Raw genomic sequence first — 22941 nt, 5'->3', positions numbered from 1 at the left:
TTTGTACACTAACAAAGAAATATCAGAAATAGAAACTAGAAAAAAGTCCCATTTACTATAGCAGCAAGAAAAATAAAGTACCTAGGAAAAAACTTAACCAAGGAGGCAAAAGACCTGTGCTCAGAGAACTACAGAACACTGAAGAATGAAATTAAGGAAGACATAAACAATTGGAAGCACATACCATGTTCACAATTGGAAGAACCCATAACTTCTTTTAGTATAAGATGAATTCTAAATTATTTCTTTGATTTTCATTTAACTCTAAAAATCTATCTTTATAATCTCAATCTTTTATCTCAGCCACATACTAGTTTATACTATTATAAATCTCTATAAAATTGCTTTCTTATTCTTAATTTATGACATTTAATGTTCTACAAATTTAAATAAGTAAATACATACATACACACATACATAAACAAATACATAAATAACTGTTTATTTCTGAGGGATTTCTCCAATTCCTGGCATAGGAATCTATTGCTCTAATTTCTTCCCTTGGAAGATCATCAGATATGACAGAGCAATAAAAACCAATTTAAAATGCACATACTTGCTCCAGTGAACTTTTCCTTCCAGTGTCTGCATCTCACCGAGGATGGCAAGGAGAAGAGATGACTTCCCACATCCCACCTGGCCCACAATCATGGTTAACTGACCTAGAGAAATGAACAAAGGACATAACAGAATGAGACAGAATTTCTTAATAAAATAAAAGCAAAATACATTTAGAAAAGGCTGATGTTTCACAATCAATAGCTCAGCTTTGGTCTCTGGCAATGAGGTATTCCCAATAGCTCCCTTCTGTGATATGTAAGTTTTTTGAAAAAAGAAAAAAATTAAAAGATATATAACTTAATTTATTATTTTTCAAACTATAAGAATAGCTGGAATTAGTGAACAAAACATTGAAATATTTGCCTAAAGTATCTAGATTAGTTTTAACTTTATTATTCAATTCATTCAGGAGAAAAAGGCAGTTTTGAGTAAATCTGGTAATTGGGGTAAGTGACTTGGGCTGTTATTAATATGTCTTCTTCAATCTCTTACATTGACTTGCATGTATAATAGAAAAATCCCAAACTACTGACCATTAGGGGAAGTCAAAAAACATTTCTATTCAACTATCCAGACATTTTAAATAAAGCATATTAGATATTTCAGCCTTAAATATCTTGAAAACGTCATCAGTCTTCATTAGGGATAAAAAAAAATAATTTCCTTATCTATTCTTTATTTAAATCATTTCTCAAACAAAATGAGAAACCCCATTATTTAAATAGGACTAATCGACAACTGAACTGATTACAGTTAATTTGGACACTGTCCAAAAATCTACACTCAGTAGTAAAAGGCAAGTCTCATTTCTAGTCATTCCCATACAGACAGTCATGAGCTCCCTGGTGCAAATAAAATAACTATAAATAACTTCTGTCTTTCTTTTCATTAGGCTCAATTATCATGAAAAATCAATGGTTGAGATAATTAACAATTATAAAAATTAGTAACCAATGATTCTTACCTGTTGGGATTCGAATATTTATATCAGATAATGTAGCTAAACCACTGCCCCATGAAAAGTACCCATTTGTGACCTAGAAAATATGATATAAAAATTAAATTATAAAATTATATAAATATGTAGTGTCAATAATAATGCAATTAAAATAAATTTTCTTTTTAAAGCACTGACAGACTTTGAATACAAGAAAGAACACATAGTGGTAAACTTATAGAGCTATAACTATTTAAGAGGTACAGGTGAAAAACAAAAGAGAATGGGAGTATTGTAAAAGGACAGTCTTTGAATTAGTGACATTATGAAGAATGCTGAAAATCTGGGATTACTGGGCATTTTCTTGTGAGAAGTCTTAAAAAGCAATCAACCCAAATATTTACCAAGTAATTCTCTTCACTGATTGTTTTCTCACTACCAGGCAATTCTCAGAATCCTGGTGATGCAACAGAAATAACTACAAATTATTCTGCACAAATGATTGTTACGTGAAGAAGAAGGTTTCGTAATAAATGAGTTTCTTGAACTATATGGATTCATTGTTTTCACTGAACTTAAAGAAAAAATAGAGTAGAGGAATAAAGCACAGAAATGAGGTACCACTGCTTGGGAGTGTAAACCTCAACAACCAGCAAGGATCATAAGAACTTAAAATCATCCAAAACTATATATTGCTTTTTTTGTTATTATTTTATTTTTGCATTCTATTTCTTTTAGCAGGTTTCAAGTCGACTTGGTAGTTGTAATAGTTACAATAATGGGGAAAAATAGGTATACCAGAACCCAAAATTGAGAGGGTGAATAGAGATAGATAAGTGGAGGGAAAGATTTTGAAAAGTTCAGGAAATTAAAGTGAGACTACACCTTGCTTATCAATTAATACTGTGTTTCAAAACCACAAATGATGACATTTCTAACTACATTTTTTTTAATTTTGCAGAATAGATTGGTGATGTCTAAATTGTTAGTAAATATGTCTCTAAAAACATCTTAATAAAACTTAAAGAGTAAAAAAATTTTTTTTGAAAAGGCTAGATTGTTTTTCCAAGTAGGTTTTCTCTAGCTCATAAAATATATGGCATTTATGCATGAAACATCCATCACATACATAGGCATGAAGTTAATCCTGGAAAGAGTGTGCAAAGAAGGCTAAATTATTGATTGCTTTACAAATTTTCTGACCACCCACTGTGTGTGAGGTTCTGTATTGGGACTGACATAGGCTACAAAGAAGGTATAATGCACCCTCCTTACCCCTATGAAGCTTGCTGTTAGATGAGTAAAACAACCATGGATGTAAGTGTAACATAGGCAGCATGAGCTAAGTAGTAAGCAGACAAAATAAACAGACAATAAGTAAAATAGCAGTAGAGAAAGAAAATCATTTATATGTGAAATGGCTTAAAAAACTACAGAAGAAGAGTTCTTTTAACTAGTTTTGGAAAAGATATTGAACTTCAGTGAAGGCATTTTTGGATAAAGAACTGCAATAAGAATCAGTGCAGGATCAGAAAACTGTGAAACATATTGTGGAATAATAAAGGTAGCTGCAACAGGGGTTTCAGATACTGTATCTGATACTGTAAGTGACAATTAATGTTCAGCAAAATTATACAGCCACCACCTCAGAAGCTAAGCATCCTTCTTTCTCTAAGGCAGTAAGCAGGAAGCTACACAAGCTGTAAGTTAGATGGTTTGGAAGAGGGTCAGCATGGAATAGAGAGAGGCCCTACATGACAACCTTTATGCTATCAGTGAATTGGGAGTGAAGGTTATCTGCAGAAGGAGTGGGTGGATGAGATATAGGAGGTGGGAAGAGAGTGCTGAGAGCTGAAGAGCTACTCTAGATTCTGGAAAATAATGCTGATGAGAGGCATGCAAAGGAATTGCCAAGAACTACCGAGGGTCAGCTGAGTTGGAGATAATAAATCTGTGGCCATGCCCACTTGGAGAGTTGTGCCATTTTCTCCACAACACTCAGCAGCCTGCTTACAGGGCTGTAGGGGGTTCAAGGTTGGACTGCCTACAGAATGGTGCTAAAGAACTGGGAGAAAAGAAAAGGGCTCAGGTTACTGGAGGTTTCAAGGACATTAAAAACAGAAACAGTGAAGGTGAAGGCCTGGGACAGCTGGAGGGTCAGATCTGATGTAAGTGACTGACTGGTACTGTAGAGATGAAAATGTCAGAGAAGCAGCAGCTCCAGGAGGTGGCTAAGTGTAAACACAAGTGAGCTTGTGGAAGTGGAGTGACCATGGATTTAAGGGATATCTGGACTGGTACACGAGACAGGCTGTGCACTTGAAAGTTTAAATCACATCCAAGCTTGGCATCAACTAAGGTAAAAAGATGAACTGAAAAACAGATACTTGAATCTTCAAGGAAGCGGGGGAGTGCAGCTAACACTAAAAATCTTTGCAAAGGTTCATAACAGGGTAGGTGCAAAAATGATCCTCACAGTAGCATTTGCAACAGAGGGAAGATGGAGACAAACCTAGCACACATCACTAGGGGATAAGGAAAACCGTTATGCGTGCTGCAGCACACAGCAGTGCAGGTAGCAGAGGTAGGCCGTCATAAAGTGTCTCAGTAAACTGAAAGCACACTGATGCTCATGACAACACTACATATTTTGCGGGAATACGAGTGTGTTTAAGTGTATGTATTGAGCACGTTAGTGCTGGAGCCACAATGGTGGGGGGCCAGGGGAGAGATATGAAAAACAGCAGCAATGTGTACGTTGGGGACTTCAGAGGGAGACGACATTCTTTGCTTGGTGGTGGCTGCAGAGCTGTTTAGTTTTTCATTTAATGGTACATATATGTTTTGTGAAATTTCTGTTGGATTTCACAATAAAAATATTTCAAAGAGATAAATGAGTTATTACCAATTTGGGAATTTCTACCATGAATGAACAATAATTTGGGCTTGAAGGTGGGCTTGAACTGTTTGGCTATTCAGAGGCATAGCAGACTCTAAGACACTGATAAAGAGGGTTTTGGGGCCTTTTCTGTTTGGTGCACAAAGTCAATTTTGAGAAAAAATGATGGCCTCCCATTTTTACACTAAAAATGAAAACAAATCTAAAAGGCACACTGAAAAGACATATTTTTAGATTCCTATTATGTTGAATAGAAAATGAGAGTTAAAAAAGTGACCCTGTTTCCTTAGACACTAATACATTTGTTTGTTAGTTCAGCATATTTGAGAACTTGCAGCATAGAGGAGATCCTTTCTGGTGTCTCATTACCTACTTTTTCATAGCCTAGTAGTTCACACCCTATTTATACATTATAATTGCCTAGAAAATTACTAGAATTATTTTTTAAATGATATCCATATATTATATATATATATATTTAAACATCTGTAGGTTATTCGAAGGTACACCCAATGTTAAGAATCACTATAACTCTTTAAAATTCACAGGTGACATATTTTATCCTCAACACAAACATACTAAGAGGGCATCTCCAACTCAAGATGGGCAGACCATGGGTCAGAGAGGAAAAGTAATTTTCCCCAAAGTCACACATCAAATTAATGGCAGAGGTGGAGCTATCAGAGGTTTATTCCACCCACTAACACGTTAGCTCCAATAGTAAGCATATTGTAGGACAGGTATTGTGCCAGGTAAAAGGAATGAGAGAAGAATTAAGTGTAGCTCTTGGCTCTATACTCTACAATCCATGAAGCCTCTCTCACTCTTTGATTGGATGGGCAGTGAAGGAAGTTAGATAGTCAGAAGCAGCTAAAGCAGCGAGTTTTCAAGGGCTAGTTTCCTGGACTACTGTGGCTCCGAAGTCCAGAGGCTTTTGGCTGCTGCAAGCATGTATTCCACTCCTTGCACAGCACTGACCCTTCCCTGGGGCTTATTCCAACTATCAGTCCTCAGCCTGTGTTTCTCTGGTGACCTGTTTACAAAACCACACGTGCTGGCGAGCATACCAAAGGCTGAGTATAACATTAACCAAAGGCAATATTGGAAACTTGGGTGAATGCACACAGCACGGTATAAACTTTTCCTGGTTGAAGACAATTATTATTTCATTTATTTCCTTAAAAATTGGGTTTATAATATTGGTATTCTCTATAAATCAATTTACTTGGTAGACAAACATGAGTATGAGAGGAATTCCATTAGATACTAGCTTCTAAAGCAGATTCAGAAGAAAGGCTCCTTCTCAAGCTATTGAAACACACTGCTGAGGCAAAACTGCAGTTGGAAGGTAAGGAAGAACTCATCAGGATATCTTTTTAAAAATGTTATAAGGATTAGTGATCATTGTAAAGAGACTTTAAAGACACATTTCAGGACACGTTTGCTGAGCTTCACCATAAAATAGTAGCTTAAATGTTTCTATTCATGTAAGAATCCAGGAAGCAAATAACCTTTATGGCAATATCCTCGGTCTCCGCAGGACGTAGACGTCTTGTTGATTGCTCATAGCTGTCCAGGTGATATCTCCCAGGCTGTTTCCTGTTTATAGTTTTCGGCTGCTGCATTCCAAATGGAAAAGAACACAAATTGAAGTTTTATGAAAAAATTCAGGTTTTACTGAACTCACTTTGCTCCTTCTCCACTTGAATTCCAAGAAAAAGAAACACGTAAAATAAATGTCATATTTAAACTATTTCAATGGTTTCCTCAAAAAAAAAAAACCTCCGCAAATGATAACAAAAATGTGTTCTGCAACAATTTTAAATCTAATTCACAGCTTTTTAAGAAAAAGGAAAATACGAAGATAGGCTACGCTACTTGCAAACAATGGAGGTTGAAGTGCCAACCCCCAAACTAGATTTAGATATTTTTTCTCCAGCAATCTGGGTGAACATACCCAGGCAATAAAAACAAAACAAAACATGTGTTGTGTCAAAAGGTACACAGACTAATTCAGGTTAAACCCGATTCCACTTGTTAGGCCATTGAGCCTGTAAATGTTCTAACAGTATCTTTTTTATTATACTCTGAATCATGAGAATTTTGACTCTCATCCACTCACTTAAGTCAGATCGGGCTAACATCACTTGAGGACCTAGTGTGGAGGAAGAAAAAGCATAAAGATCTAGGATATGTTTGACCAAACATGTATCATTTCATAAGGAGATCCACAAGCATTGTAAAACAATCTAGTCTTTCTCAGATGTTAGAGCATTGTTTCCAGTCAACGGACCACAGCATCTGTAATAAAGAACATGCCGGCAGAAACTGGAGAGTCTTCAGATACTTCTAATGAACTTAGGTCATAACTAGAAGTTTGTTATTTTCCAATTTTGAGTTTAATTTCAGGGGATAAAGACAAATGGCTAAAGAGAAGGTAGAAAATTCAATTTTGTAAGCCTCTAATATAGAAAAGTTTAAAAGCTCAAACTTTGTCCTAAGGACCAAATGAGCAGGTATTTCAACATAAATAATTATCTGTTTTACTTGCTTTATGGAGATTGTGAGACTAAATATTAATACACTTTAAAACTGATAATTATCTATAAAAGCAAAGGGTTCTAGAATTGTGAAACTTTTTTTTTGCCTGGAATTATAGGTTTAGCTTTTTGAAATATCCATTGAACTCTACTATCAGAATTAGAAATGTACTCAAATAACCAGTAACTTAATCCAAACAAGATATTGTTCTTCCAATTTCCACCAATTGGTGTATCAACTGAATATCACACAATGAAATAGGCTGCATACAAATAATTTCATAGATTAAAAAGTCACTAAAAAAACTACCAGTGGTTCTGTCACAGAGAAAATACTTAATGTATTTCAACTGAAAAAGTAAAAGAGTATCTGTGAAATTTTATTTCAGTTTTGTTTTTCTTCTGACAGCCTCACAGATGACCCTGGAAGTACATTGTATAAGATGCTGCAGAAAGTCACTAACATTTAAGCTAAGTATATTTTCCACACAAGACAGGTCTATGCCAGCACATATATTCAATGTCTTCTAGAGTAATTCTATAGTAGTACTGCCCCCAGAGATCCAAAAGGAATGACTTCATGTTCTTCACAAAACTAAGGAGAGGGTGGGAGGAGGAGATGTGTTGACAGAGATTTGAGTTGGAGTTCCACAGATGTAATTTGAAGAGACTTTGGCTCTAGAATGTCACTAATTCTCCATGGAGATTCTACAGCCAAAACCACTTAACTCTAAGCTTTTACAGACATAGCATCTTAAGCGCTCTCAAGATGGAGTCTCCATTAGTGTTATTTTCAAATGCACAGCTTTTTTCACTCCATTTTAAAAAGTTTGTCGTTTGTGGTTTGGCCCATCAGCAGTGATGAATGACCCTGAAAGACATCAGAAGTCCAGTCTGGTTTCAATAACCCTGAAGATATTGGATGCATTTGAAGGGGATTCTTTTTTCCTTCCAAAAATCTTTTCTTAGTTCAATATTTCCTCTAATCTTCATCTCCTACAAAAGATTCTTCAGATTTCCTTGACTCCACAATCTTGACCTCCTCCATCCCCTTTCTCGAGGTCATCTCACTCTGCTCATCTTCACATCTCTGAAAGATCACAGGCAGTATTGGAAACCTGACACAGTAAGTTCTTTGGTCATTGCCTGCCATCCAAAGTATGACAAGGCTGGTCCTAATCAAATCCTTGACTTTCCTGCTGCCTCAAAGTGTAGACACTCTACAGCGTGTTGTTGTCTCTGTGTCCTTGTCCAAACAACAATCGAGCACTTGGAGGCACTGTGACATTATGTCCATAAGCTCTGGTGGTCATTCCTCCTCAGAAAAAAACTCCCCCTGCTCCATGAAATCCCTTAACAGAGAGTAAAAATAACTTCGGAAAAGCAAAATTAAAAAAACAACCTAAATATAGCCAAATGCTCATCTTAAGTGTTTTCAGTATTGTTAAACATGATGTAAAGAAAAATTTAATATTGAATGACTTCTGATAAAGGCTTTCCAAGCCTCAATCAATTCCAGTCAGGAGATTGCACATTATAGGGTTTTGTTTTTTGGGGAGGTTACATAAATGGTAAGTGCATTCATATTTTTTTCTAACAGTAACATGAATAATATTAACAAAACTCATTTTAGAATAAAATCTTTCTATTTTACTCTTATAAAGTATACATATTACTTTTAAGACAATAATTTTTTATACACCTCTCAAGAATTCTACTGAGTTCTATTGTTTTAAATACTATTATTTAATGGTTGATTTCTCTTCTTGGATGTCAATATATATCTCAAGATTATTAGGTGCAAAATATACCTCTTGATTCCACCTCAATATAAACCTACTTATTTCTCAGCCTCCCTATATCAGTTAATGGTTCCATCTACCCAGCAGTCAAGCCAATAACCTGACATCCTCGAGTCCTCTTTTCCCCTTATCCCTGCCATCTGATCTACTAGCAAGTCTTTGTCAGCTCAACCTAAAAAAAATGTATGTTGAATTTGATCACTTCCTCACAATGTCCACTGAAATTGTAATAAAAACTAATTCTAACCATCGTTTCTTGCCTATGTTATAACAACCTCTTTAATGATCTATCTGTTCAATGCTTATCCCCACTGACTGACTACTTTCCACCCAGTAGCTAAAGTGGCATTTTAAAAATATAAACAAAATTATATCAGTGCCTACTTTGAAGCTCTCCAGTGGTTTCCTGTTGTATGGTAATAAGATGCAGATTCTTTCCATGATCTATAAGACCCTTAATCCTTGTTCTTATTTTGTCCTTTCTCTCCCTTCTTCACCAGGCTCCACCATAGTGCTCCTGTTTCTTAAACACATCAAATTATTTCTCATCTCAGGGTCTTTGCATTTGCTAGTTCTGTGCCTGAAATGCTCCCTTCCCAGATTGCTGTGGCCCAAATACCTACTCTTCATTCAGTTATCAGTTCAAATGTCAGCTTCTTGAAGGGATCTCTTGGGAAATGACCACCCTGCTTTGAGTATCCCAATCACTCTCTATACACATTTTTATTTTCTTTCTACAGCAAAGTTATCTCATTTTTCACTTGTTTTTCATCTGACTCCTGCCTCAAGGAAGCAAACTCTGTGACAAGAAGGATCCTCTCTGCCTTGGTCACTGCTACATCTATAGGACCTGGCATGAAGTACAGGGTAGTCAATAAGTCTGGAGACACAGGCAAATACAGTACATAATCCATGTCAAATTACATGTAATACATGACAAAATAATATTGACTGTATTTCCAGCCCCCATTTATTGATATATCCTGAGTAAGTATTTGTACAGTAGGTGGGTAAAATGGTGCAATAGGTGAATAAAATTCATTCAATTTTAATTCTGGCTCTGTCACTTCCTAATTTTCTGACTTTATTCAAGCCATATGACATGCAAAGTGAACATACTAATCTGAAAAATAAAAACAGGTAAGTCAAAAGACAATGCATCAGAAAGCACTTTTTCAATTAAAAAGTATAATATAGCCAAAAAATACTATAAGAATATGGTACATGAGTTATAAGCTGACTTTATATTATTCTTAGCTAAAGCCTGGTTGTACAACCTCCTACTTTCTGCTTGAATCAAACAGGTGCTGCCTTGGTGATATAAAGTACAGCATAGGAAGTACAATCAACAATATTGTAAGAACTACGTATGGGGCCAGGTGGTTACTAGACTTATCAGGGGATCACTTTGTAAGTTATATAAATGTCTAACCATTATGCTGTACACCTGAAACTAATATAATATTGAGTGTCAAGTGTATTTGAAACATAAAAAATAGATGGTTATAAAATGTGTTAAGTCTCTTGGGATAATCCTTTGATGATTTATAAAGACAAGCCTTATACATTTATTGATGATTTTAGATTTGTGAGGTTTGTTGTAGAAGCGGGTAACAATCATTCTTCATATAGATGAAAGTAAAGCTTACAATTTCTTCCAATTGCACCCATTTTAAGTCATCCATTCTAGGGGCTATTCCCTATTCACAGTTTCTATTGACAAGAAAAAGCACTTACGACTCCAGTGTGTTTCTTACAGGACTCAAAAGGAAGAGAGCCTTCACCAGTTCGCCAGCTGTCATCACCAATCTCATCACTCAAGAGAAACTCATTCAACTTTTGAACGCTGCAGAAAGCAAATAAACATAGAGGGTTAAAAATAAGACTACAGACAACGAAGCTGGACTTACATAAACTCTTCCCCTCTCATTACCCTGTTGAGCAAGCAGCTCTGAGCATCATGTCTCAAGACAAGCTGGAAGTTTAGCTCAAATGAACAAGCATCCTAAATTGCTCAGGAATGATGGACTCCCAGGAACTAGAACTTTTAGTGGTAAAAGCAGGAAAAACCTCAGAAAAACCAGAGCCATTCAGGTACCTTAAATTAGTCAAATTTCTTTTGCACTATTTTTTTGCAATTGTATTCATTGTCAAAAATAGTAGAGTTGGAGAGGAACTTGAAACAGGGTGGTTAAAAATAATAATACAATGAGGGAAGTACTCATTATGCCACTTTAACAAATGAGGAGAAATAAGATTCAGAGAAGGTAAGCAATCTAACAGCATTTGGTGTGAACACACAGATCTGGGGTCCACAGGCACTGTGCTCTCTGGCTTAAGCACTACACATTACACGTATTTGCTGCACCTGGTAAGGAGAGGGCCCTCTAGAGAGCAGGTATTTAAAGTGTTGGCCAAGGACCAGCTGCATCAGCCTTACCTGCAATTTGACTAGAAACAGAGAATCTCAGGTTCCACCCAAGATCTACTTAATCAATATATACATTTCAACAAGATCTGGAGAGACTTCATAAGCACATTACAGTGTGAGAAGCCCTGCTCCAGAAGGCTGGTTTGCAAACACTGTTTATTATGGTCTCCTTAGGCTGGGCACAAAACTTGGTCCTCCTGTCCCTCCCTTTCTAACTTTTCAAACCAATGACACAGGATTACAAGCAAAAACAGAGTCACAGAAAATAGCAACATGATTTGACAACATCCTCCTATCAATAAAATAATACACTACAGAAAACTGTGAAGTTGCAAAAGAAATGTCCCTTTTAGCATTCTAGAATGGGACAAACTAGCTCAGCACATGCAGCTTCAATCACAGCGAAGACACTGCCTTTGGTAAGATACTAGAAAACATATATTTGAAACAGTTTCCTTTTAATTTTTTGCATTTGAGGTTATAGTCAAGTTAAGTGCTTCCAGATAGGTCTGACTAGTTTGATTTTGTGGCAGAGAGTAAATTGAAGAAAACTAAATTTAATTCAGTCTTTTGCCCATGAACTTCCAGCCCTATATCCTTACATGCTACTTCCTTCCATTGAAAACATAAAGGTAGATAAAATTCATTGGGACAATCTAATATTAACTTCCAAATTATATTTTCAGGCAACTAAAAAGAGGTAATTGTTTAAGAAGACCTTTGGCTGAATAATATTCCATTGTACATATATGCCACAATTTGTTTATTTATTCATCCATTTATGGACACTTGGGTTGTTTCCACCTTCTGGCTATTGTGAATAACGCTGCCATGAACTCAGGTGTACAAATATCTATTCAAGCCCCTACTTTTAATTCTTTTGGGTATATACCCAGAAGTGGAATTGCTGCATGATATGATAATCCTATGTGATATTTTTTGAGGAACCGCCATACTTCCCCACAGTGGCTGCACCATAGTTCCAGAATTCTCTTTTTTCTTCTATTGTTGTTCAATTACAACTGTCCCAATTTGCCCCATTGCTGTACCCCACCCCACCTACCCCACGCTCCTCCAATCAATCCCTATCCTGTTGTCCATTTTTGGAATTCTTGACTCAGTTAAACATATTACTGTTGTAGAAACATAGATAAACCTTGAAGATACTATCCTAAGTAAAATTAGCCAGGCACACACACACACACAAACCAATTGTTGTATGATTCCACTTGTATGAGATACCTAGAATAGTCAAATTCACAGAAACAGAAAGTCAGTGGTGGTCACCAGGGACTAGAGAGAGAGGTGAGTGGGAAGTTATCGTTTAATGAGTGTAGAGTTTTGATCTCTAGGAGGTCAAAAAGGTCTGACCTCAAAAAGGTCTGAGGAGGTAAAAAGGTCTGGAGATGCACAGTGCTGATGACTGCACAACAGTGTAAATGTACTTAATGCCACTGAACTGTACACTTAAAACAGTTTAAATGGTCAATTTATGTTATTATGTATTTCACTCCAACTTCAGAAAAAGAATTTCAGACCCCCAAAAGAAAAAGAGCTTCCATCTGTGTACCCTTTTTGAGTCTTTGCAGCAAAGCCTGACCATTAGAAATGCCTTATGCAATGGCATTTTACTCATTGTACATGGCATTATTCTCTTTATTTTTTAATTGAAGTACGACTGATATGTAATGTTATATTAGCTTCAGGTGTACAACATAATAATGTGATATTTCTGTATATTTCAAAATTATCCTACAAGTCTAGTTACATCCATCACCATACACAATTACAAAATTGTTTTTTGTGATGAGGACATTTAAGCTATACCTTAAAAGTAGTAGTAAAAGACTTTCTTTACTTTTATAGATTTTAATTGTCATTCTGTTCCTAATGTTTTGAAGACACTGGATTTTAAGAAGCACAGCTTCATCAATCAAAGGACTACCTCATACGATCTCACACTATGTCCTCCTTCACAAGGAAAGTACAGGGCTAAGCTCATTTGCCTCAGTAACTCTAAGTCCAGCAGCTCCTGGCGCACATTACTCAAGAATGTTTGTTGAATAAATCAAAGAAGGAATAAATCAATGATTCAGGCACTTAAGTAAAGTCAGTTGGTTGAATTCTCCACTTTACTTTTCTAGTACACATGCAAATCTTACTGAAGATTTTATGGAATTGCTGAGCTCCATTACTGCTGAATAAGGAGAAACAAGGTCTCTGAGCATACTTGGCGTATGGGAGAGCTTTCTTCTGTCTTTATAACACTCCCCATTCGGAACACCAATTACAATGAACACTGGAGGACCCAACACTAACCCTTCCCTGAATTTCCTCTTCCTTGCCCCTCCCCTGCTTCCTTCATTCTAGGCTTTCTGGCTGAGGGTTCCCTGCACTGCTGTTTTGTCATTGTTTGTTTATTGTCCATCTGTCCCATTAGACTGTGAGAACCTTAAGAGCAATTTTCATCTTCAGAATCTACCTATGCCAAAGATATAGCATAATAGTTCCTCAAGAAATGTCTGGTGAATGAATAAATGGGTCATACTAAAAGCATTTCCTGTTCATATGAGGTCCTTTCAGAAATCAGAGGAAAAACAATTACGACAAATGCATGAATCCTGACCAAGGGTGAAGTAATTTCCACCATGCTGCCAGGCTTATATTTAAAAAACCCAAATCTGTTCACACAACAATTCTTTTTTTAAAATAACAAATGACACCCCTTGCCTTTTAGCATCCTTAGCATCATCTGCAAGCCTGATCCCCTCTCTCCACATCAGATTGTTTCCTCAACTACACTCAACCACTTTCACTGCACTAAATATACTGAGACCTACTTATCCACCTTTTCCTCTTGCTTATGTTGCTTCCTTACATAGAACATGTTTTTTTTCTTTTTCTTCAAATAACTGAGTCTTACTAATTTTTTTAAGATCCCACAAGGGATCCACTGTCTCCTTTAAACCTTCACTGACCAGACTATCTGCCTCCTCTTTTGATGACGTTCAATGTTCCCCATGTGGGGCTGCAATCCCTACTAGGGATCCTCTTCGCAATCCCTAGTGCCCAGCAATGCACCCAAAGTGTTAACAAATGCATGTAGACCTACAGAAATCTCTCTCTGAGGTATGGAATGAAAATTAGTAAGATGTTGGTGAATTGGTAAAATGGGGATTTTTAAAAATATACTTTTCATGTATTATCTCCTTAATTCCCTCAACCTCCATAAGCAGGAGCTCTTACTGTGCCCATCTGATAAGTGAGGAAGTTGAGATACAGAGACACTAATGAATGTGAGGTTAAACAATGAGTGTTCCATGGCAGTGCCTGGGTTTACAAGCAGGTACATTTGAGATCAGTTTTCTATCCTGCTTCCATTATCTTTATTAGTCAGTATTTTATTAATTTCTCATATATTTAGATAATTTACAAACATATTTAAGGTTTTAATTACACCTGTTATTTTCTCATTTTTCAAGTTTCCCTTTGAGTTCTTACACACAGCTTGAGTAACCTTGTATAGGTATCGCATTAGTTGGGAATAATTCTTTTTGTGACTGACAGTTACATGTTTTTCTTGTAATTTTTCCTGATGTTTTTGTAAAATAGGCACCAGATCAAAGTGGATATCTGCTCTACAAAAAGTATCAGTAACAATTTACTTGATTAAAGGCAATTGCAATAGACAAGCCAAGCATACATTCCTTTAGGAGGTACTTGAGACAAGAGACACAAAGTTATTTTCCACAAAGCAGAATATTCTTTTTGCTCATTTTTCCCTTGGCAAATAACATCTTTGGACCTAGATGTTGCATTATACATCAAATAACAGGAACCTAAACTCAAATTATTTATGAAGGATGCAACATATGAACTTCAAGTTTCCTCTAGAAGAGCAAAACACATAAATTACTTTCTTATAAATACAACAAAGTGGAGAACTGAGGAGAACATCCTGAAAAATCACTCTTATTCAAATGATTTATTTAAGATAATACTTTTCTTCACATCTCGCTCTGTTTTGCAAATGTAGACTGGAACATATCATTATAAAATGTCCAGAGAGCTCAAATGCTATGGAGTCCAGGGGTCATGAGGAGATGACCTGGAACGTAAGTGCCTCTCTCTCCCATTTTATTATGTATCCATGGGGTCACCCATTGAGCAATGTGAAGAAATTTTGTCTAACAAGCTAAACATTTTTAAAGGAAAGCACAGAACTCCCCCATAGCAAAGAATTTTACGTGGCATGGAAATTTCCTACAGTAGAGATGTTTATAAGTCTCTTACACATATGGGTAACACAGTTGGGGAGTATGCTGCACCCCACTCTAACCCACCAAATTTCTGAATGCATTTAAGAATGCACGAAGAACTGACGACTTCCACAGTCCTAAAGACGAAGCTTCAAAACCAGCTGACCTAAGTCTCTGATTATAAACAGGCTGCTGTGGGCCAACTGGCATCGAAGATTGATCACGGGTTCCCAGGCACAGAATATGCCGAGCCCAGTCAGTCAACAATGGGAAAGTGCTCAACTGGGTTCCCAGAACCAGCACGCAATGGGAAAAAGCACTGGCCTCTCTGTTGACTGCTCATCTCTGTAGGACCCACAAATCAACCACGGAAATTCATTTTAGAGAAGTTTTTGTAAGCAGACTCCATTTGGCCTATGGCTTGGGAAATCTGGAGCTGAGCCCTGAAAACAGACTGGTCTTTATCAAACTGGCAAATGCCTTTTCCCCGGGACATCGGGAAGAGAGAGTACTACGCAGAAATACACAGGAAATAGTATCAACCCTCAAACTAACCAGGATTTACTACAGCACGATTTTATGCTGTGGACTTGAAGACACTACTAGATTTTTTGGTTTTTCCTTTTTTGATTTTCATATCAACTCTTAACATCCTTTCGGCGCTGTGTCACCTCCTGATTTCAGAGTATATCCAGTGTAAGTTATCAACCGCTTTCTGTCTTCACTGAGAGCAGTACAAAGTCAAATTTCAACTTAAAACACAACTGTGAGAGGGACAGCTATTAAATGGAGAAAATGAAAATAAGGACCAAAATAGCAGACTCTGGCCATTTATCAATTTTAGTGTTTGAAGTAGCTTCCCTTCCAGAGCACTGCCTAATTTGGAAGTGGTGCTACAAAAAGCAGTCAGTGATCTGTGCAAGTGTTTCAAAAGGCAGAACAATAAGAAAAGAAAGTTAGGGCAGATGAGGCCGGAAGGCCTGAGCTTTAAACTCAGCTCCAGAATTGGCTATTAATAGCATATTTACAGGATGGGACTGAAATCACGTTATGATACTATTGTAACCAATCAGCACTTGTTTTATAATAGGATAATATTTACACATTTTAAAGTTATTTAGTATAAAGATGTGGTTAAGCCAATATAAATTATTGCCTAAAACCCAAGATTATATTTTAAATATTACTTTTCTTAGTAATATATAGACATGGGGAAAAATTAGCTGATTTTAAAAGACATTACAAAAGATGTTCTGCATTGCTGTCAATGCTAACACCATACTCTGTACATTTAAGACCACAGTTTTTTCCAATTTTCCTTTGGTATTGCAACGTCTTGGCATTTCTTTCAAAGGCCAGATATAAATACACTGATGATCTATAAAGTTTACAAGATCTTGTGGTAAAAAAGCAAAATACTACTTTAAGAAGATGGTCTTGTTTATAATAAGGACTAATGCATGGTAGACTATGGCACATACACTGACATATAACATATGTAGTTTGGTAACATGTATTATATAATATGAGTAAAAATGGTGGGGAAATGGTCATGATCATATATCTATTGCCGTAGTTGTGCACTGTGAACCATGGTGAGTCTGAGACAAGTCTACACTGGGCAGCAACACTATAGAAGCACATTTAAAATGAACAAAACACTGAGCTGTTATCAAGTCTTTCCTTTTGCAAAAACTGTGAGCCTGGAATTCTTTTTTTAGATTACAGTGTTATATGTTAATGTTACTGAGGCATAAGCTGATTCACCTTCACCGCAAAACATGACCCCAATCATAAAAAATCATACAAATACGTGCACCTTTTGACCCACTCCTTCAATGGAAAACAACACAGGCATATTTATCAAGGACCTTAAAAATGTCCATACTATTAATACAAGTATCCCACTTCTAATCTAACTTAAGAAAATAATCAGAAGGTAAACAAAGTTGTTTACCTCAATGTTATATATATATTATTTATGTTAGGGAGAAAACAAAACACTCCAAATACCCAATAAGCAGGTAGTCAATAAATAAATTATAATAAATGTCACATAGCCAGTAAACATGGGTAATGATCAAAATGAGGGAGAAAATAATAAAAACCATAAGTAAAACAAGAGTCAAAAACTACATACATTCAAGATTCTATTTTAGAATAATTATTTTTATATGAAATGAATAAAATAATAAAAGTCAGCATACCAAACATTTTAACCATGGTTATCTCTGGACAGTAATTTTGCTGTTCTTTTTACAATTTTTTGAATTTACTACTATGAGCATGTTTTTTTTGTCACCAAGCAAAGAAATCCAAACACTCCAGGGCGTACCTTATGATGGCTTTCACTGCAAACCTGACCACGGTGGACAGCAGGAACAACGGGGTGACCAGGATGTGAAAGAGAGACAGCGAAGCAAAGGCCTCCGCAGGTTTCAGGCTATTCCCGCTGGCATACGCGTGGGTCACAAACGTCTGCACAGAGAAAGGGTTTCTTCAGAAAGCTGGAGAAACCTGCACAAATGCTTGCATGCGACTTTACAGACCTAGTATGTCCTGCCCTGCCGAGATGTCCGATGCAACTATGAAAACAGTTACAGCCCCCAAAGTACTTCCTATGAAAAATATACTTGCCATTGGTAGAATACTTAATGGTTTACATTCATTCTAGCAGCAAACACATGAGAAGGGCAAACCAGATTCTGTTTACAAATTAGTAAATTGACATCTGTTAAATTGCCCAGTAGGGAGAGGAACAGTGAGGAGGAACCAGAGTTCTTAACAACCAGCCAGGATCTTTGCAACCAAAACTACATTTTCTGAGAGAAAAAGAAAACATTCCATTGTTTTCAGGTCCTTATTGTGGACCTTTGCTAAAACTGCCAACATTGGGGTCCAATGCAGACGTATTTATATTTCTAAATATACTATTAGCTCTTGGGTTTGTAATATGTTTGAAATATAATGTAATTATTTAACATTTCCTGGTTATTGAGCTTACACCATCCTGTTGTAAGAATGTCTGGGAACCAGGTTATGGGGATCAGAGCAGTGAGCTTGCAACTACGGGTAAAGCTGCTCCCAGGGCACATTTGGCCATGTTTCGGGATATTTTTGATTGTCATGCCTTGGACTGGGGGGTGTGGGGGTGGGTGAGGAAGAGGATTCTGCTGGCGTCTAATAGGTAGAAGCCAGGGATGCTGTTAAACATCCTAATACTCAAACCAGGCCCTTACAACAAAGAATTCTCTGAGCCAAAATGTCCTGAAGTGCCACAGTTGAGAAACCGTGGACTAGAACTATTGCAACGGAGATTGCTAAGAAAAAACTGGCACAGGTGAGGTAATATTTATTACCACCCACACATTCGTGTTCATAAATCATTTCTAAACACTGACTTCATCCTACGTCTAAAAGGAAGAAAAAATGCCTTACAGCGAGAACGGCTGCTATGGGAATCGCTGCATTCATGAAGACTGTGGAAAGAAATGCAATACATTAGTGTCACTGAACTGTGAAACATTTTCAGTAACTTTAATTAGTCATCAATTATTACTTTAACTTTCCTTGAGGACAGGAAGGACCAAGCGCATTAAATAACATCTTGTCCGGAGTCTGTAAACATTTCCCAGTGGGTATTTTCTTGTTTGCAGTTGTATGAGCTCCTACCCATTAGTCTTAACCAGAAAATGTTTTCCCTTATTGAAAAAAAATATTCTTTGTGATTTGTTACAAAGAGCAAAATTCACATAAAATAACCCTTGAATGATGCAAAACATTAGAATTTAACAAATGTTGAGAGTATTTACAATCTGTATTTTGTTTGGTCTACAAAGCTAACAAGAATATATGAAAATTGAGTTATTGTACAGATTAAAAACAAAAATTTGATATCATTTCAAGTTCTTCAACAGTGACATTAATTTTCACTCAGTGACCTTTTGCTTAATAACTTTATACCCTGGACCCTCTGCTTGCTTAAATATCTCTCCAGGAATATACTGCACTATCATTTGGGAAACATGATAAGCATAGGTGAAACAAGAAAAACTTATACTCTAGGCTAAAATACTAGGATTTGGAAGTTGTAGTACAAATGAAAAGCCAAGTTGATGATTTGTAATTATATTTCTTATAAAGCACAGCATTTTAAGGGCTGAGGACCAAAGGATTAAAATGAGTTATTGTTAACAGAGCCAGACAATGGCAGAATGAGAACTAAAACCTGGTTTTCTTGACATCAGGAGAGAGTCCACCCCCAAAATCATCGTCAGCTCTCATGATCCACTCTCGTGAACTGTCCCTGCCAGTGAACACAGAATCAGCTGGCACTTTTGCAGGTCCAGATGTGGTTTAGTTCAAGTTCTTAACCACCAAGAACATAGTACCTACCCAAATCATAAAACTTGAAAATGGTCTAACTTGAACATTCCACCCACGACTCATGAATTTCTGCTGCCTATCACAAATACATCATCATGTACTTTTACCTTTGTGACTTTTTCCCCTGACACTATGATGACCTTGTGTGTCCCCAAAATCTCATGTCCGAAGACAAACTGGGTTAACAACCCACCCCTGCTTTTTAGTAGTGGGATGATTCGGCAGAAGTTCAAGTTACTTAAGCTCTCTCCAACTCAACCTTTAAATTTTTTAAATTGAGTTAATAGAAACTATTTTATTGGGTCATTGCAAGGATTAAATGAGATGATATATGTAAAGCCACTCATGGCAATAATTGGTTGAGTATCTGAATATATTTTTGTTGTTAGCAGTAGCAGAAGTAGTTTCATCATCATTCAGATCATTATTTCTGGCTGCATCCATCCTCCCTATGAGAATTTCAATCCATTGCAGAGAGGAATGTATTGTGGGGGCCAGCTTTAAGCTTTATTATATATGTAAGTGGATAATCATCATTTCATCCTCTAGCATTTTGACACCATATTAGTAGTGGGGCACAGCTGGAAGACAAATTCCGATTTCCTTTCTAAAATATTAGGGCTAAAATAATGAGCTATATACACCAAATATTTTCTCTGCATCATTTCACAAAAGAAGTGTTTATTATCTCTAAAGACTCATTTAGAATTAAAGAGAAAACAATATATAAACCTCCAAAACTGTAAGTTGTTAAAAGTCTTGGGGACAATAGAGATGAACAAAACTGACACATAAACCAAATCAAATATTAATGGCAGTATTTTGGCTAAGTTCATAATAATTGTACTAATGAACTCATTATTCTTGAGCATACTTAGTGTCACTCTTTCAGAACAAACCCAATTTTTGTAATAATTATTTTTGAAAAATTAGAGTTGAGGATAAATGTGCTCTGTATTTAAAAGTTCTTGAAAATGTATTATTGGAAAAGAAGGTTTTACATGAATGTAATTTGGTTTCTTTCCCTTGGAAATGTCGACATTATTTCTCCTCAATATTCAAAAATGGCACTTCAAATACAATCTTTAAGAAAATGTAACATCATAAGCTCCAAAGAGTCAGGCAAGACAACTGCAGGTAATTTTTAAAGGCCTTTGGGAATAAGATAGTCAATAGTAAATACAATCAAATGAATTTATACACACAGATTTTTACTGAAAAACCCCATCCTTCCTAACTGTAACTGATAAGAGGGTTTCAATCGCCTATACCACTGCCATCGCCATCCCCATCTTACAGATGAAGAAACCCAGGATTTCAGATGTAAAGTAACGTGGCAAAGGATCACAACTTGCAAAGAATCAAACTCAGGTCTACTTGATTCTAAGCCTGTGCTAACTTTACTCTTTAATTTTAATTGTCTCATGGGGCCAGTAGCTATCAGACAGTACATACATGGAAAATAAATGGGCTTCCTCTGATGACTAGAATGTCTCAATTAAAACTAAACAGACGATGAATCTTTATCTTTATTTTTTGGCAGTCCTTAGAGCAAAAGCAACTTACTGGAGAGTGATGTATAAAGGGCAAAGGTTTTGAGACTGGATAGTTCTTTCATTCTTGTTTCTTCCACACTTTTGCAAAAGATGTGCTCCCAGGCATACAACTTTAGAAGTTTGATGCCTTTCAATATTTCATTTGTTTTCTTCAGTCTCTCGGTGGAATAATCCTATAAAACAACAAAATAAAAACACAATGCAAGCTATATCCAAGTGAATCAAAGAGGCAGAGCTATGTGATAGACAGCGATGATGGTGACCTTGATTGCTGCATGGTTCTCCCACTAATTATTACGGCTGTGAACCACCTGGGAGAAGTGAACTCTCAGGGCTTTAGTCTCCCACTTTGAAATGAAGAGTTGAATCAGATGACCTCAGATTTCTTCCCACCTGACAACTTTTATGTATCTGTTGCTTTGGTTTAAGTAAAAGCAGTTTCTTGACAATCTGACATGATTTTCTTGACTGTCTACTGATTGTGTGTGTATACATATATTTTTTTTTTTTGGTGAGGAGGGAGGTTGATAGACTTCCAAAGGCTCCCTTTTAGTATCTAAATCATTTCACTCTCCTCTCAGCATCAGCTCCCATATTTAGAAGAGAAACAATGAATTTAAGAAAAGTTCACTTGCTTCTCATTCAGGAATGTGAGGATACACTGTTGTGTGTGTTCACATTGTGTCTTTACAATACAATTATTGAAACCAAGCCTATCACCTTTAACTTCAAGAGATTTCTACATAGTACTTTTTTATAAGCTCTTGTTTAAGGCCCACATTAGATTTACTGATTACTACTGACTTGGAATAACTGTAAAGAGATTTGTTGCAGATACAAAAGCCTCAATTTGGTTAACTGTTTCAGCTTCTTCTACCACCAAATACTCGCTCAGAATGACTAGTAAGGCACCATATGATCTGTGAAGCATCAAAGGGGCTGTAAAATGGCAAAAGGTAGCTGGAGGGAAGCAAAACAAGCAAATAGCCTTCTTTTTTATTCATCCTTGTGTCTTTCCAGGGTCTTCAATGCCTATCAAATGACTGTTCATGAGTAAATAAATGCTGGGTGAAAGGCTAAGTGAAAGCATCTGAGGGTGGTGGTGTCTCCACTTCATGCCCTCTTCTACATCTCTCTGTATTCATGTCCTGGGACAGAGGGTGGAAGGCTCAGACAAAAACAATGAATAACCTCATCAGAGGCAGCAGGAAAACAAGTGATAGAAATCACTTGTGTGGCATGCAGCTTGCTAGTCACTGTCAAATGCCACCTTGGGAAACAATTCCATCAGTGACAGCATCCCTATATTTTATGCCTGATTTATAGATAGACAACTTTGCTCATATTTATTCAAACTTTATTTCTAAGCATGCTGTCAACAAGTTTATTATTTGTAAATATTTCTTTAAAAGATGCCAAGTCTTGCTCAAATAAAATATTTTCATGGCATATTGCAACCAAAAAAGAGTCAATAATTTGGCTTTTACTTGCTTGCTAGGTTGAGCATGAACATATTCGGCCAGAGCAGCTGCCACTGAAACATTTCAGTGTAACTCCACAGATCATCATG

At 36.5% G+C, this 22941-nt stretch overlaps 1 protein-coding gene across 6 annotated transcripts in view; it reads right to left on the bottom strand.

Annotated features, from left to right (window-relative positions):
* Positions 1 to 22941, bottom strand: part of ABCC9 (ATP binding cassette subfamily C member 9) — a 115067-nt gene that overhangs the window by 62330 nt on the left and 29796 nt on the right. For all 6 annotated transcript variants that reach the window (XM_036019261.1, XM_028532451.2, XM_036019264.1 and 3 more), the window contains exons 12-18: positions 21382 to 21544; positions 18868 to 18908; positions 17765 to 17907; positions 10477 to 10585; positions 5909 to 6016; positions 1526 to 1598; positions 557 to 662 (exon numbers count right to left, since the gene is read on the bottom strand). In XM_036019261.1, the coding sequence (XP_035875154.1) occupies positions 557 to 662; positions 1526 to 1598; positions 5909 to 6016; positions 10477 to 10585; positions 17765 to 17907; positions 18868 to 18908; positions 21382 to 21544 (743 nt within the window). The remainder of the gene's footprint in view (positions 1 to 556; positions 663 to 1525; positions 1599 to 5908; positions 6017 to 10476; positions 10586 to 17764; positions 17908 to 18867; positions 18909 to 21381; positions 21545 to 22941) is intronic.

The sequence above is a fragment of the Phyllostomus discolor genome, chromosome 2 (assembly GCF_004126475.2).
Source record: "Phyllostomus discolor isolate MPI-MPIP mPhyDis1 chromosome 2, mPhyDis1.pri.v3, whole genome shotgun sequence".
NCBI classification, from domain to species: Eukaryota; Metazoa; Chordata; class Mammalia; order Chiroptera; family Phyllostomidae; genus Phyllostomus; species Phyllostomus discolor.
Note: the sequence above shows the minus strand (reverse complement) of the source record. Positions and strands in the feature narration are given on the sequence as shown.